This window comes from Rhineura floridana, chromosome 3, assembly GCF_030035675.1.
Source record: "Rhineura floridana isolate rRhiFlo1 chromosome 3, rRhiFlo1.hap2, whole genome shotgun sequence".
Classification (NCBI taxonomy): Eukaryota; Metazoa; Chordata; class Lepidosauria; order Squamata; family Rhineuridae; genus Rhineura; species Rhineura floridana.
In genome coordinates this window covers 4945085-4961337 of record NC_084482.1, presented here as the reverse complement: position 1 = coordinate 4961337, position 16253 = coordinate 4945085, and the positions used below count along the sequence as shown (strand labels likewise).

Below are 16253 nucleotides of genomic sequence, written 5' to 3'. Positions count from 1 at the left end.
GTACCAGCAGAGAGAAAAATATTTTCCAAAACCCAGCTGGGAAAAGGCACAAACACTGTACAGTCAACATACATTAAAATAAGCCAATGAGATGCAAATCTACAGATTCTATAGAAGTCAGGGGTGTTTCAAACATGATGAATTTCAAAACAGAGTCTGAGCAGGAAATAACACGGAAGGCATGTCAAAGAACATTCCATGCGACTATAGCATACACATGTATTTTGCCATAGTATACAGCAAAATATAGGCATGCGTTATCATCATACATTATTTCCTACACTGAACCATCATATTCTGCTGTGTCCGTAGCTATTCTTGGAGTCCAAGAGCAAAATCTGAGCTTTCTGGTCACCTGATTCATATATTACTATGGTGACCCAGTTGTCATCAAAAACAAGCTTCCATGTGGCTGGACTCCCAAGATGAAGATGTGGTGCTGGCATGGAAACTAACCATGTTTTCACTTCCTGCATATGTCACAGCTGCAGCTTGCAGCTCCAGCTGCACAGAAGTGAGTCCCCTCTCCATAGCATGTTGCCATGGTAACACAGGAAGCAGCATCTACCTTTTCAAACAGTTGTTTACACCCACATTAATGTCTGTAGTAAGTTACTTCACTAATGTCTGTAGTAAGTTACTTCACTTCAGCATAGTTCACACTGCCACTCCAATGAGGATTAGACTACTACTGCTAACCTGCTTGCTTTGCCCCAGATGCAGAATCAGATTAGATTAAAGGAGTGGCTTTTTCATAGTCCTTGCAGTAAAGAACAGATGGCTGCTACTTTTGAAAAAACCCACTATGGGCAATTACTGATGTCCAGAAAAACAGGCGTATACATGAAGCAGCTTTATACCGAGTCAAGCCATGGTCCTTCTAACCAATACTGTCTGCTCCAGAGATGGGAGACCGATGGACCTCCTGATGTTGCTGGACTACAGCTCCAATCAGCCTTGGCTGAGGCTGGTGGGAGTTGGAGTCAAGCAACACCTGGAGGGCAAAAGTTCACCGCCTGTGGTGTACTCTGTTTGCCTGTCCAAGGCTTCAGGCGAAACGATTTCTTAGTGCTGCCACTGGCATCCTTTTAAATAGACAAGGACCTGGGACCTTAGGCCTGTGCTCTGCCACTGAGTTATGGCATGTCCTGCTCCATAGATCATCTTTTTAATACTGTTTCCCCAGAGAAGTATACAAGGATCGTTTTCATGCAGAATTCAAGATGTCTGCTTAATCTACTGAACTGGAGGGTGCTGGTGCAATTAATGCAGCTTTTGCTGGTGGCCTCTCCAGGAACTTCCACACACAGCCTTGGCTCAGTCAATGCTGCATCACACAGTTACCACACACTCATTTTTCATGTTTACAAGATGGAGAAAGTCAGAAAATTCATCATACTGCATGTTAAAATCCAACACATGTAGAACAGATTTGGCAAAACTTCTCCTTGTAGATAATGCCCCATGTGCTTTCCCTGCCCCCCTCCACCTAGCCACATTTTCTTCCAATGGAATCCACAGGCGGCCCAGGTGGGAACACAACAGCCTACACATGATGCCAACATAGGCGACTGCACAAACAAAACAGTGGGTGCATCCCATCCACAATGCAAGACTGCACACAGTGCGCGGCCTGCAAAATCCTCCAAAGGGTCTAGGATCCTGGATTCCCAGCCCACACCCAGTGTCTGTGATGCTGGAGCAGTTTGCTTGATTAAGCAGAGAACAGTTGCGTACAAGGTGCCTCCTGGGGAGATGGAGAGCAGATCCTGGAGCCCCAAGGGTATAGGCAGCATGAAGAGACACAGAGAAAGGGGGGGGAGAGAGACAGAGATGGTCCCAAGGGGATATAGTCCTGTAGGGTAGAGGCTGGTGCACTGTTTGGACAGAGTCCTGCAGGGAACAAGCAATTGAAGCTGCTTCCAAAGAGGGTTTCTTTTTGGTTGGTTTCAGTGTTCTTTCGGGCAGCATCCTGAAAGCAAGGAAGGCTGACGACGGAGCAGCAAAAGGCAGGAAAAGTGCAGTATGGGGACCCCTAGAGGCCAGTGCAAGAACTGCAGATGGCGTCAGCAAAGGCTCGTAGGGGTGGTGATAAAGCAGGAAAGGGAAGGGTAAGATTTAAGGCTTATGCGTCTGCATAGAAAAATGTGTAAACTGTGATTGGAGCAAGAGGTTAGGGGAGACAAGGCATATTTTGCAGAGTCCATTCCAGAGACAAGATTAGGGGCCGTTCCACCTGTTATGTGGCAGCAGAACCAGGTGTGCTACACAGAGCAAACTCAGCAGAGAACTATATCCAATCCCGGATCTCTGGCAAAAGTGCCTGTCCAATGCGCTGGTTGCAGCATTAATATTTTACAGTTTTTAGGGATATAACTACAGACATGCTGCAGAGGGTGGAATTATGAGCTACGATCTGTCCCATTCCCCAAGTAAGTCAGGAGGCACTTCCTTGAGTATAGTGTGGTCAGGATTGGTAGCTGAACCATATTTCCCTTGAAGGGCTAATGGACTAAACAACAGGCCAGGCTTTACAAAGGTCTTAAAAAATGATACAGGAGCTGAAAGGTCAACTCAAGATTTAGTTCCAGGTAAAAAGGTCACATAAAATTCTAGCGAGGCTTGACTTGAATTAGGCCTTGCTACTATCCACTTTTATTTGCCAAGCCAGCCTAAGTCCCTCCAGTGTCAGCCTCCAATATGGTGCCTCTGAGCCTGCAGGCTGGCTTGGGAAGAGATCTCCTAAGAATGTGCAAGGCACCCTTCCTCACCAATAAGTTATAACAGCCAAGCCCCTCACATTTCAATAGGGTTGCCAGCTTTTGGCCCTGCTCCAGTACCTTTAAAGCAGCTAGTCAGCCTTAAATATAGCAAGTGAAGCTTTTCCCAACTCTTTATCCCCATGCCAGGAAAAGCCTCACCAGCTTATCTTCTGCTCGCTGTGTTGCTGTTAAGAGGCAAAGGAGGAGGGGCACTGAAGAATTCAGCAAGACAGACATTTCTGGATTCAGGAAGCAAAATTTCTAGATCAACAAGCACGGCCCCTGGGAAGGGTTGAGAGCAGGAAGCATACCTTTCTTTCTTTAGCAAAGTTAAAACAGAATGGGAGAAGGAAGCTTGAATTATAAAACGAAATCAAAAGTCAACATCTGGATAGTAGACAATAGCCAAAAACAAAACTTAAGGGGATTCAAGGTGACTAGAAGGGGTAGTTTGTGTGAAGAGCAGATACCACTAGAGTCAGCATCACAAGGTGAAATGGGGTTGCCACTTTTATACCAGCCAGGATCCTGTGCCTTTAAAAAGCAGCCCACCATGCAGAAATGTAGAAGATCAAGATTCCCCACCTCCTATGAAAATAGAGCAAAGGGAGGGGGTGAGGAGAAATGTCATTTGATACTTTTCCGCAAACAGGCAGCTGTTAAAGGAAGAAGAGCAGGGCCAGTAAGAAAATATTGGCAATCAGGGATTTAAAAAAGCAAATTCAAAGCTCAAAAGACAAGAACAGTGAATGAGTGAAGCAGAGGTCAAAGCAAACTCCTCTTGGAGGGAAGGTGGTCCATGGTTGTATTCAAATAGAGTACTTTTGTTACTGTTGTTTACTGCCTCAGCTCTTGTCACAAAGTCATGAAAACAAATGACATTTCCCCCATCACTTTGTTATCTCCATGACAAGAAGGGAGGGGGAAGACTTCCCTTGCTAAATTTCTGCCATGTCAGAGTAATTATTAAAGGCTTAGGAGTCAGGCTAGGAAGAAAGCTGGCAACCCGACAGCCAAAAGTTCAAAATACAAAGGAGGCAAAAAGCAAGAGAACAGGGACTGCCAAAGATCAAACTCAGAGTTGACAAATGAGACGAGCCTGTGTGGATCTACATGTTCAAAGCCGAGTAAAGGCAGCAACAATCTGATGGCACACCCTCACTTGATCTATGCAGGAGGAAAGGGTGTCTCTGGAACAGCCTCTGAGCCCATCCCCAGTGCGCCATGAGGGGTGGGAGGTGAAGCTGGTGTAGTGAGGTTTCAGGGTCCAGGTCAGAAGTGCAAGGCGTGGAGGGGGTGATGGTGGCTCCCCCACCAGGTTACCTAGAGGAGGGGCTGCTGCACTCAGAGGCAGGGCAACAAAACTGGTGGACGTCCTCAGCCTCGTCATCCTCCCTAGAAAACGGGGAAGGGACAGACAAACAGACAGAGAAGGATTATAATCCACCCACCATTGCCAGGGGAGGAGGGGGCAGCAGGGTGATGGCTGGAGCAGAGATGCAGATGTGATGTCGTTTTCAAACTGGAAGGCAAGGCAGGGAAACTCAACACACCTCTGGCTTCTCATTGTCACTTCTCCCCTGTCCCCTCCCAACCGATTTAAGATTGTCAAGGCAAAACCCAAAAAACTCTCCTGCTTCTTTAACAGACGCAACTACAAATACCCTGTCAGGCCCCTTCTTTCTGCAGTCTCATCACTCCATTTTCCACTGCTGCCTGCTTGGTGCAAGGTAGAGGGTTGGTATGCTCTGCATCAGGGCAGAGCAGTGGGTAGGAGAAGCCATGGGCTTCAGTCATTGAGGTGCTCTGAAAAGAGACAGGATGCCTCTCTGGGGTCATGACTGCCTACCTGAGAGTTGCCAGCTTAGAGGGGAAATGAGTTGGGAAAGAGGCTGTCCTGGTCCTGTGCTTTTACGATCAACTTGGCCAGCAGGAGTCAACAAAGCAAGCTTTTCAGGCATGCAGATAAACACCATCACCTGCTAATGCCTGAACATCAAACTGCAGTTATAAAGGCACAAGAACAGAGGCTGGTATAAAGGGTGGAGTGCCGAATCGGCCAGCTCAGGGATGGAGAGCCTGCAGTCCTCGAAATGGTGTTGCATCACAGCTCCCAGCATCCCTGGCCACTGGCCATGCTAGTTGGGGCTGATGGGAGTCCAACAACATCTGGAGTGCCACAAGTGCCCCATCTCTGTGCTAGTCTAAGTTGCCAGGTTGCAACCCAGAGATCTGCACTGTGCCTTTAAATTCTCCAATGCAACAAGGAGAAGGGCAACTGTGGTTTCTCCTGCATCCTCTCCTCAGTCCTGTTGTAGTCCTCCTCCTCTCAGCTACTGTAACGAACAAGACTCCCAGTGTGAGACACAGCAGGCAGAAAAGCAGGCAGGGCACAGGACCGGTGGGGAAACCCACTGCCTTGTTCAAAGGTACATTTGAAAAATTGTATTTCTGGGTTGCAATCTGGTAGCCGAACAGAAAATCCCACTGAACTACTCTGCCTACCAATCTAATTCCACTTTTTCCTTGCACACTTCATTCAAGGACTACCATACATTACCATCACACTTTGCTTTATCTGCCAGGTCACTGCTTCTGTTAACATACGCTCATACATATTCATTCATATTCTCTCTCTCTCTCAGTCTCTCTCATTTTGTTCATAAGATAAAGATAAGCAGTCTTGAGTACTTCCAAAGAGTTATTTCTGGGCATCAGTGCACATAAATCAGGTTGCCCACCTCCCCTTCCTAGCAGTGTAATAAACAGAAATTCAGCAGGTGAATATTTTCCTTGCAGGCAGATGCAGTGATGGGAAAAACTTCACCAGAGGAATGTCATGTAACCATTAAAGATATAGGAGCCCCTGACAGAGAAATAAAGCTGGTGACTCTGCTGAGTATTACTGTTTTGCTGCAATTCCTAATAGTTTGTTCTGTGTGTGTGTTTGCTGTTCTGAGACAGTTCTGAGTGCAACAGAAGTTACTACTTGATGAGAGTGCATAAGACTGCAGCCTTAATTTTATTTTTAATCATATTTTTAATGATATCTGAATCATCTGCATTTTATCAGATTTTTATAGATTTTTTAACTTAGACCACACTGAGTACTTTTATTAAAGTAATGAAGCTCAATTTTTAATTTTTAAAAAGTAAATTACTGTTCACTTGTTTTTGCTACAAAATATTCTACTCAAGAACTGAAGGAGGAATAATCAGGTTCCACTACACAACCTTGTATGGTCAAGCCAAGGCTAAATATATCCCAGAGTTTCCCTGCCCTACATTTTTTTCATAATTTCTTTGCAATTTATGTTCAGAAATAGCAGCTGGAGAGTAAATTGTAGCTGGAACTAAAGCAAGACAATACTTTGTGACGGTTCATAATGCTTGACAGTTTTTTTAAATAAATGAACTCTGTGGAATGTGATCCCATGATTCTGACTCTACCAAATATTACCACTTCCAATAAGTAATCTTGCACAAATTTGTTATGGCTTAGGGATGAAAAATGGACAGAGGTTCCAAGCTTCAATCCACAACATCCCAGAGTCTCCTTGTGCTGCATTTTCTCAGAATTGCTTGTGAACTGTCAGTGACTCCATTGTGAATACACACACCAAAAGTAACTACTCTAGAGAGTGGTGGCCTCTCTAAGAGTGACTGCACTAAGGAATGGAGATGGTGGGATTGTCTTCTGCTACTTCTTTCCTTAAAGAGGTAGCCCTTTAAAGATGAACTTCCTCCCCTTCCTCATTTCAAGAAACAGCAGACATTAAGTTTGTTTACCTGCCATTCCCGCTTTTTCACAGCTCTCTTGAAATTCTAGTCTTGTGAGGGAGGCTAGGGGTATCTTACAACAAAAGTAGCCAATGTGGTAAGCTCCAGATGTTGTTGGACTCCAGTTTCCATCAGCCCTAGCCAACATGACTAACGGCCAGGGATGGTGAGAGTCATAGTCCAACAACATCTGGAGGGCACCACATTGGCCACTCCTATCTTAGATTTCTCAGCCCCTCACCAGACTACAGTTCTTAATATCCTTCCGGGGAAATCTAGCAGCCAAAGCGGTACAAGACTATTTGTGGTTTCAGAGATAGGGGCCTTACATGTTTGTCCTGATGGTACTGGAACAAGAATTAACTATACATCAAGGATCTGTTATACCAGGGATAGGGAACCTGTCACCATCCAGATGTTGTTGAACTACAACTCCCATCATCTCTGCTGGGTGGGGCTGATTGGAGCTGGAGCCTAACAGCATCTTGAGGATCAAAGGTTCCCCACCCTTCTGTGATATGGATGTACCTTGTGTTATACGGAAGAGCAAGACTAAATACATGCTTGTTTAACTCAAGGATTTAAATGAGAAAAGAGCTTTACCACACAGGATCAGCCTTTGGTACTGGAGTCCCCGCCCTTTCTCTTCCACTTACTGACATGGGGCACAATCCACTTGGGACGTTTTCCTGATTTGTCTGTCTTCACTCTGCAGCCCTTAATGGCATTCATACAAACATATGCAGCTGCCTTATACTGAGTCAGAGTCAGACCATTTGGTCTGTCTAGTCATGTGATCTTCTCCAACTGGCAGGGGCTTTTTAGGGTGTCAGACAGAGGTTCTTTCCAGCCCTGAAATTTGAGAATGTTTTAGCTGGAGATGCCAGCTAACTGAACCTGGAACTTTCTGTAAAACATGTACTCTGCGCTGAAATATGTGCCCCCCACCTGAAGCAGCCATCTCACTTTGCTTCTTGGTAGGTCTACTGTTGTTCTTTATTTCCTCAACCAAGGATGGAGAGCCTCCCGGCCTCCAGATGTTGCTGGATTCTCATCAGCCCCAGCCAACATGCTACTGGTCAGGGACTATGCAAGTTGTAATCCAACCACATCTGGAGGGTGACAGGTTCCCCATCACTGTCCTAAACTGTTTATGAGAATGCTATCCTCTCCCATGCCTCTGGCCACTATAATTTCTTCTCTCCTCTCTAGACAGGACAGAAGTCTGGGATGCCTTTCCTGTTGCAGAAAAAAGTGAGAAATGTGCTCTTGTACATAAAGCCATGCATATGTTTGAATGGCACAGGATCAAGCCAATTGCTGAAAAAAAGAATCCAGAAGTAATTAGCACTGCCTTTGTCTAAGTGACCACAAGGAATCATACAGTTGCCTTTCAGAATTGAAACTCATGTTTACACTTACTTGCTCCAATTCTAAATCTTTTACTTACTTTCCTGTACGTCGGGGTGATGAACCAGTGGCCCTCCACATGTCACTGGACTCCAGCAACCATCAGCCTCAGCCAGCATGGCTAGTGGTCAGGAAAAATGGAAGTTGTAGTCCAACAACAACTGGAGCAGCACAGGTCCTCTCTCCCTCCATACACAAAACTTACAATCATGATCCTATTTACACACACACGCATGATTTTCACAAAATGATTTTTGCTACAAAGCAAGCTGCCTTTCCTGAGCTAGACTCTCCTACACAAAAGCATGATGTGTGAACCAGGCAGTCACAGACAGGAGAAAAAAGATCAGCAGTATTAACTTCCATGATCACAGCCGCTAGAAAGGTTGCTGCTGAAATTATGGGAATTGTTACTGACCATCTGTGCCATGTGATGGTTCAGTCACGATGTTTCTCCTTCTCAGCTCATACCTGGGGAGGGGGAAACATTGCTCACAAGGGCTGAAATAAACACATTATACATGCAAGCTAGTCTACAGTGTTGACTACGTCTGCACAAATGATGACCCACCAAACTGAAAGCAGACCATCACATATGTATTGGGGCCTGATACATACTTGAAAAACATTATTTGCAGTCTCAAGAAGGATTATCAAGTCTCTGGTGGGCTATGTGGCTTAAGGGCTGTGATGGGTCCACCTGCACAGCTTCTGTCACAACCACATTAGCTGTCAGGGCACTCTGTACATTTTTTTTTCTCTACTAATTTTCCAAAAAACAAAAACATGCTCATCGTAACTTGTGAAAAGAAGAACATCCATCTTTTTCATCCTTAAAGCTACTCAGAAAGGGCCGTTTTCCTGTTAGCGTGGCCAGAAGCAGCAGAAGACAGGGCTCCTGCACCTTTAATAGCTGCATAGAAAAGGCGAGTTCAACAGATGCTGGTTTCATCTTCTGCACAACTATGAAAGGTGCAGGAGCCCTATCCTCTTTTGCATTTGGCCACCCTATTTCCTACAGAGAGATTGATATTAATGTAGGGAATAGTGCACCTGAGTACACACACATGAGCACATACAGAAAGCCATAATGCTGCCAACTTTTTTTTTTACTGTTACTGTGGCTTTAACAGCAGCCTAACTTATAGACATTAAGCGCAGGAAGCATTTCCCTACCATTATCTTCCTTATTGTTGCTAACTTTTGAACCAGCCCTCAGAGCCCTTTAAACAGCAATTTGATCTCCAGCATTTAGCAGGTGAGATTTCTCATGACAAGGCATGGAGATAATTGCTTCAGATCAATCCACTCTTAAAGGCATAGCAAAAGGAGGAACTGTTCAAAAGCTGGCCATTTCTTCTTGTCTCCTTACAAGGAAAAGTTACATCTGCTTAATGTCTGCATATCAAACTGCTGTTGAAGGCCAGTGAAAGAAAAAAGAAAGTAAGAAGCTCTAGCCAGTCATACTGAAACTTCTTGTGACAAAGTCCATCTACCTGACACTCTCACTAACAATCTTGCCATTTGATGGTCACTCGTTTGCACACCTACTCTTGCTCACACAGTTGCTCTCTGACACCCTTGTCCTACGCTCTTGCAAGCCTCCAAAGCCAGCTACATGCAAACACTTGCACGTGTTCACACATACAATTTCTGCATGAGCTGAAGCCCCCTTATTAAAATGTCCTCCAGAGCCATGGGACTGCAACAAGGGGACCCATGCCTCCAGCCTCTTTATCACCATGACATCAACAGAGAGGAGATTATCCTTCTTTTCTAACCTTAGGTGGGGGGGGAATAGGGAAAGGGGGAAAGAAGATAGTTTGTGATGAAATGTTAATTGAAACCAGCAGGATCTGGGGTGGAGTGAGCTGTGGCAGGGGATAAGGTGAATGCAAAGGAATGCTGTAAGCATGGAGGAAGTGAAATCCAGAATTCCCTTTTATGGAGATAAAAGCCCCACAGGTTTGCATGGCCAAAATCAGTGGCTGGCATTGCTGGGTACCTGCTAAGGCCCACAAATCATCAGTGTCCTGGACGTTTTTCTTGTTCTCAGTACCTGCTCGCTTGCCCTGACTTCGCAAGTGGCACAAAGAGCAAGGGAAAAGAGCAGCAGCTTCCATTGCCTTGTCCATTCCTCCCCAGATGGTGACGGGGTGTGTGTAGATTGAGCCAGGGGAAAAGTGGAAACAGACAGGCAGCAGTAACAGCAGTGAGGCAGAGGAGAGGGGTCTACCAAAGGCATCTTGGCCAAGGGCCCATTAAAGTCCTTTGCCACAGCTGAAGTCTCTACCTAGAGCTGAGAATAGTGATAAGATGCTAAATTCTAAATTAGTGGATCCAATCAAGGCCCATGCGCACACTACCAAACTCTGGCCTATGCGTCAACCTTCACTGGATTCCTCACCCTAGTTCTATGCCCCTTTCCCAACAGGGGACCACAATGCTCTGCCATTGCTGGGGAAAGAACCCAGGAATCCTGCACAATTCACCTTGCTGTTAAGAGCACAGGAAGCTGCCTTGTACCGAGTCAAGACCATTTGTCCATCTAGCTCAGTATTGTCTAGAGTGATGGCAGCAGCTCTCCAGGGTTTCAGACCTTCCCAGTCTTACCTGGAGATGCCCGGGATTGAACCTGGCAAAGGAGGTGCGCTACCACTGAGCTATAACCCCTCCCCAAGGTTCCTGCATCCTAAGGAAATACACACACTCCAAACCCCAGGACTGTCGTGGTAGCCAGGAATCCAAAGGGATGCTGGATTTGTGGATAAGGTTGGCATGTTGAGACATGGGAATGGCTTGGACTGAGTGAGTTGGGGGTGGTGGGTGTGAGTGGCTTACCTGCAGCCTGTGTGCCTGGCAGGGGAAGCTAGCTGCGAGTGGAGAAGCGACTGAGCAGAACAGCAGTACTGGTGCAGAGTGGGACACGTGGACGACCTATAGAAGGCAGCAGAGAGACGGAGCAACAGAGAGAGAGACAGGAACAGAGAGAGAGAGGAGGGAGGGAGGGAGGGAGAAGATGTGTTTGTGGGGAAATAAATGGAGGAAGAGGTATGTGGAGACAGATCGAAGGTGTGTGCCAGAATGAATGGAGAGAAGGGCAGAGGGGGGTGGGAGAGGAAGAGAAGAAAAAACACAAAGTCAAGAAAAAGGACAGCACTGAACAAACAGAAAAAAAAACATAGCAACGCCCCCAGGCCAAACAAAGAGACTCAGCCACACACTGGGCCACGGAAAGGAGAGAGAGAAAAAGAGAGAGAAAGTGTGTGAGAGAAAGAGAAACAGACAGCAGTGGTTCCCTGGGGACAAGGATGGGAGGCCACAGAGCTCCAAGGGCACAGGGGCAGGAAGAGATAGGCAGCAGGTCAACTGGGGCCACAGAATCACAGGCAGCCTGGTATAAAACAGGAAGAAAGCACGGGGGTGGGGGTGGGGCTCAGGGGCCAGGGACATGAAAGCTGCTGTAGAAGAGACAGAAAAAGCAGGGAACTGTCCTAGGGAGAACCAAAACTGAGAACAATGAGCAAAGGGCAAGTTACTCATGCTGCAAGAGTAGAGTAGAGGGATTCAGGCCATAAGCGCAGGGCACCAGGGGTGAGGGTGAGATGCTTAAAAAACAAATAGATCCATGAAGAGGTAGCTGTGGCTTAGCCAGCAGGGCTAGCCTGCAACTCAGTTGGGGTGATGTTTACAAGGGGTCCTGCATCCTCCAGGAAGACACTGGCATGCAGGTCTTCCATTGACCACAACTGTACATGCATCCCAGCATCCTCTGAAACACTGCAGGGAACCCTCTGGCACACCTCTGGGATTGTGCCAGCCACATGTCTGGGGATGGCCTTGGCCTTAGCCACCAGATAAGGCCATGCTGCTTTTCCCTCCAAGATAACAGCTATGGGAGGAGGAGTTATGGGAAGCTTGTGGGGCAAAAGCAGGTCGGGGGGGCTAAAGGGGGGGAGGAAAGACAGGCGAGCGTGTACGTGTTGGTAAGAATGCAGGCTTAGCTGCCAGGGCTATACAAGGTCAGAAGGGAGGATCTGTGAGGGAAGCCGGCCAGGAGGAGCAGGAGATCCGGTGGGGCTGCAGAGTTCAGAGCAAAGAGAGGCAACGAAGAGGGATCTAGATGAAACCAGCACGTTTCTGACTAAAGTCAAAACACCCCACCCTCACAGCTCAGAACAGGGACAACAAAGAGGATAACAAACCCGGGCCCCAGGCCTGGCCCCAAAATAAAGGATACAGTATTTCCTCCCACAACATTTTCATTCCTCCCCACTCAAACCCTGCCGTTTTTGTCAAAAAAACACAAAGGAGGCAGCCAATTTGGGAAAAGGGAGGAAGCCACAGCTGAAGGGGTGCAGGTTTATTAACAACAAACCCCCGAATGAGGGAGCGGGGTGAGTGGGACAAGGAAGAGAGCAGCTGGTCCCATTTCAACATGTTTTGTGATCTGGTCACCAAACACATAGAAATGTGTATTTTTTTTCCTATTTGTAGATAGTTCAGCCCCAGGGTTCAGTTCTGGAATGTCTGCCTATTGATCTAAAAGACAGCTCCTGGGTTCTGTATTGCAGGATTATTATTATTATTATTATTATTATTATTATTATTAACTCTTAAAAAATAGAATCCCAGAGTGAGCAGGGTTAAGTTCATAAAAGGGCTGGGCCATGCACACAGGGATCACTTTGACACTCAATGGGCTCCCACTGAAGACACAGGATACAAAATAAAGGGGTTGTAATTAGCAGAGGTTGTGAGAGGAAGGGGCAAAGGCAGGTTCAGCCCCCACCCCACCTTTACTTCCTCCCAGCTAAGGAATGCCTGCTATTCACCCCATGGGAAATGCTGCACTGGAAGCAAACATTACCCACCCTAACACTGTGTGTATATGTGTGTACTGCCTTCAAGTCGATTCCGACTTATGGTGACCCTATGAATAGGGTTTTCATGAGGCTGAGAGGCAGTAACTGGCCCCAGGTCACCCAGTGTGCTTCAACACTGACACTGTGCCATTCCACACCCTCTCTCTTTGCTGTTGATGGGCTTCTATTTCTCTCTTGCATCATCATGATGAGTGGTTTGCCAGTGCAAAAATAACATTTAGACAACTAGACAAATTCACGGAGGATAAGGCTATCAATGGCTACAAGCCATGCTGGCTATGCTCTACTTCCATAGTTGGAGGTGGTATGGTTTCAAATACCCGCCAGAGGGTAGAGTGCTGTTGCTTGTGGGATTCCCATGGGCACCTGGCTGCCCACTGTGAGAACAGGATGCTGGACTAGATAGGCCATTAGCCTGTTCCAGCAGGCTCTTATGCTCTTATGTAACAGAAGGGCGACTGATCATGTCCAGAGCACTTTTATCTCAACATCAAGAAACCCCAACCAATCCTGGCACATCTCAGATTAGAAAGCAGAGCTTGATGGCAGGGGATGAGTGACTTCCAGGCAGGCCCTGGTGCCAAATCACTTGTGTGAAATAAAAAGACTTACAGGTCCTAAAGTGTCTTTCTGTATCAGGCCAAGGACTGTCTAATCCACCGTTCCTGTTTTCAGCAGAGGCCAGTCACTGCCTCTCCTTACTTGCAAACAGAGACTCAAAATTATGGGTCTTTGTCAGTCATTTGTTCCCAGCTGCCAATATTCAGAGGTATTTTGCCTCTTTACAGAGAGGCACCTAAGAACCAGAACACGGCTTCTGTACAAAGCAACTGACCAAAAGGAGAGCTGCAATGGATTCCCCTGCTGTTCCCTGCTTCCTGCTCAAACCCCGGTTTCCTCTGTCAACCCCAAACAAGGAAAAGGTCCCTAGAAAAGATCAGGCTCCACTGCCTGGTGCCCATCCCACTGCATATCAGGAGTCCCATTTCCCAACCCTCTTCCCTCCTTTCCCCTTCGACCTCCTCTACAGGAAACAGGGTAACAGCACCAGAACATAAGTACATAAATGCTTCCTGTTTACAACAGTGTACATACTTTAGAACACATTTTAAAACATTGATGCAGTTTCAGAAATTCAAGCATGGGAAATGGGGAGGATGGAGAGGCAGATGCTGGGTCAGGTCTGCGTAAGAACATAGCTCTCAAAAGGAATGCTCGGGACCAGTCAAAAAGGAGAGAGAATCCCTGAGCAAGTGCGGAGTGCATTGTGGTCACACTGAGCAACCCCAGCCACCCATCTCACCCTACCACCAGATGGACCTCTAGCACCTATCATTTTGGAAATTTAGCACAGAGCCCAAGAATTAAGAAGTCATCAGCTTATCAGAATTCCCAACAGAACTGCATAATTTCCACTTTTAGAGCTTCTCGGTCCTCCTCACCTAATTTATTTATTTATTTAATTGAATTTGTATACTGCCCCATAGCCAAAGCTCTCTGGGCGGTTTACAACAATTAAAAACATTAAAAACAAATATACAAATTTAAAAACACATTTTTAAAAAGCAGTTTAATTGCTGCCTTGCTTTCCCTTTTCATGTTTGGGGTATTGAAAGGATTCTAAGAATCTGCTATTTCCCCGTTCCCATAGTCCTCAAGACCTCTTCCTGCTGCAGCTCCCCCCTCCCCTGACATGCAGGCCACAGGGAAAATGCTTCCTGCAGGGCACTGGGAAGCAGGGACATCCCCCAGGTAACAGCTCTCCCCAGCCCGTAAGACACAAGCGGCCCATTTTTAACAATGTACAAAGCCATAATATAATGCATACTCATAATCTCTTAACGGTTAAGGTATTAACTAATCTGTGCTCCATGGTCTCTTGCTTAAGAAAGTTAGACACGCCCGGCAAGCTGAATCTGGCCAAAGTCCTAGGTGCCCAGCATTCCGTGGGACCAGCCCACTAGAAACTGACCAGTGCAGTGGTCCACAAGCAGGCTCTGCCTATTTCTGCCACCATCCTGCACCCTCACCCCTTTCACAATGTAGGGTCACTTCCTGATTTGCAGATATTCTGTGGCACAATCCCAATTCCAGGAGCCATCTCTGCTTCTTGAACCCCACTGCACTCCCACCCCACTCCCAACATGATAGGCTTCCCGCTCCCAAGAAGGCTCCACTCACAGATCAGGCTCCATCTCTGCCTCTCTTTCAGACTTCTTCCTGCAAACGTCTCTCTTTCAATGCTTGTCACACCCACTTCTTGGGGGGGGGGAGAACAGAGGGGAGGCAGCCGGAATTTCTCTCCCCCCCTTTACAGGGTACAGACACATGCAAGGCGTAACTCTTTCTCTCTTCCCCCCCAATCAGCTGATCACCTTAGACAGAAATCAAAGGCTGGGGCATGAGGGAGGGTAAAGAGAGCGTGTGTCTTCATTAACATGTTAAATGCTGGTTTACTGTTCACGATTGTTTTGGGAAGGGATGTGGAGCTGGTGGAACTGTTGATGAGAGAGTGGAAATAGATACAAGATGAATGTGTCCCCTTTCTGATCCAGCTGGCACCTCCCTTTGAACAATCTCTCTCTCTCTCTTTAAAAAAAAACCCCACATTCATTTTATTACACAATCTGAGAATGTGACTTTTAGCATACACCGAATTTCTTTTAGATCAACAGGCATATCAAACAGCAAAGTACATAAAATAATGCAAGAAGCATAATGCCTGGCCCAGCAGGAATCATTATAATGTACAAACAGCAACAAAAGAAAAACAAAAGAAAACCCCTTCCCTGCCCCCATTATAAGAGGTGCTAATAAGATGTAATAATGCATAGCCCACAGATCAAACAACTCAAATATTCCTGTACATTTTTAGTTTACAGAAATTCATGCCAAGGCTATTTGTATATAAAAAGAAAGGCACCCAAACACATCAACTGATGTAGGATGTTCAGTCAATTTTTTTACTAAAGTTCTGTCATCATTTGAACTTGCTCAGTAAATTTATCCACAATCTGTGGTGGGGAGGGAACCAAGAAAGGAACAGAAATCAGAAATTCTGACTTCCCCAGCTTAACACTGCCAACTGACCAAAGAAAAACACAAAAACCTGGCTTGCTTTTGTCCCTTAAAACAGCAGCTTGATCTGTAGAAACCAGCAAGAAAAACATTCCGCAGCCTGGAGATTCACATTATCACCAGCAAATGTGTGCAGATTTAGGGGCAGAGGCAGGTTGAAAAGCTGGCAACCCTACCCAACACATCAGTTAAGACTTCATTTCCATCCCAGATCTCCGAGAAGTCCTCCCCAGTCTTGGTAGAGACACACTTACTGTTCAGTGCATCTCCACCTCTGTTTTCTGAAAATGGGGGCGAATGACACTAGTCAAACCCCACGCCTTTTACTGAAAACCTA

At 46.3% G+C, this 16253-nt stretch overlaps 1 protein-coding gene across 15 annotated transcripts in view; it reads right to left on the bottom strand.

The window, feature by feature from the left end:
- IQSEC2 (IQ motif and Sec7 domain ArfGEF 2) overlaps positions 1-16253 on the bottom strand; it is a 162768-nt gene that overhangs the window by 86253 nt on the left and 60262 nt on the right. For 5 of the 15 annotated variants that reach the window (XM_061614006.1, XM_061614019.1, XM_061614021.1 and 2 more), the window contains exons 3-4: positions 10794-10889; positions 4086-4157 (exon numbers count right to left, since the gene is read on the bottom strand). The exons of 3 other annotated variants lie outside the window; for them this stretch is intronic. In XM_061614006.1, the coding sequence (XP_061469990.1) occupies positions 4086-4157; positions 10794-10889 (168 nt within the window). Of the gene's footprint in view, positions 1-4085; positions 4158-7992; positions 8049-10793; positions 10890-15019; positions 15207-16253 lie in introns of those variants that run through there. 7 more of the 15 variants (XM_061614008.1, XM_061614011.1, XM_061614012.1 and 4 more) reach the window with 6 other exon arrangements.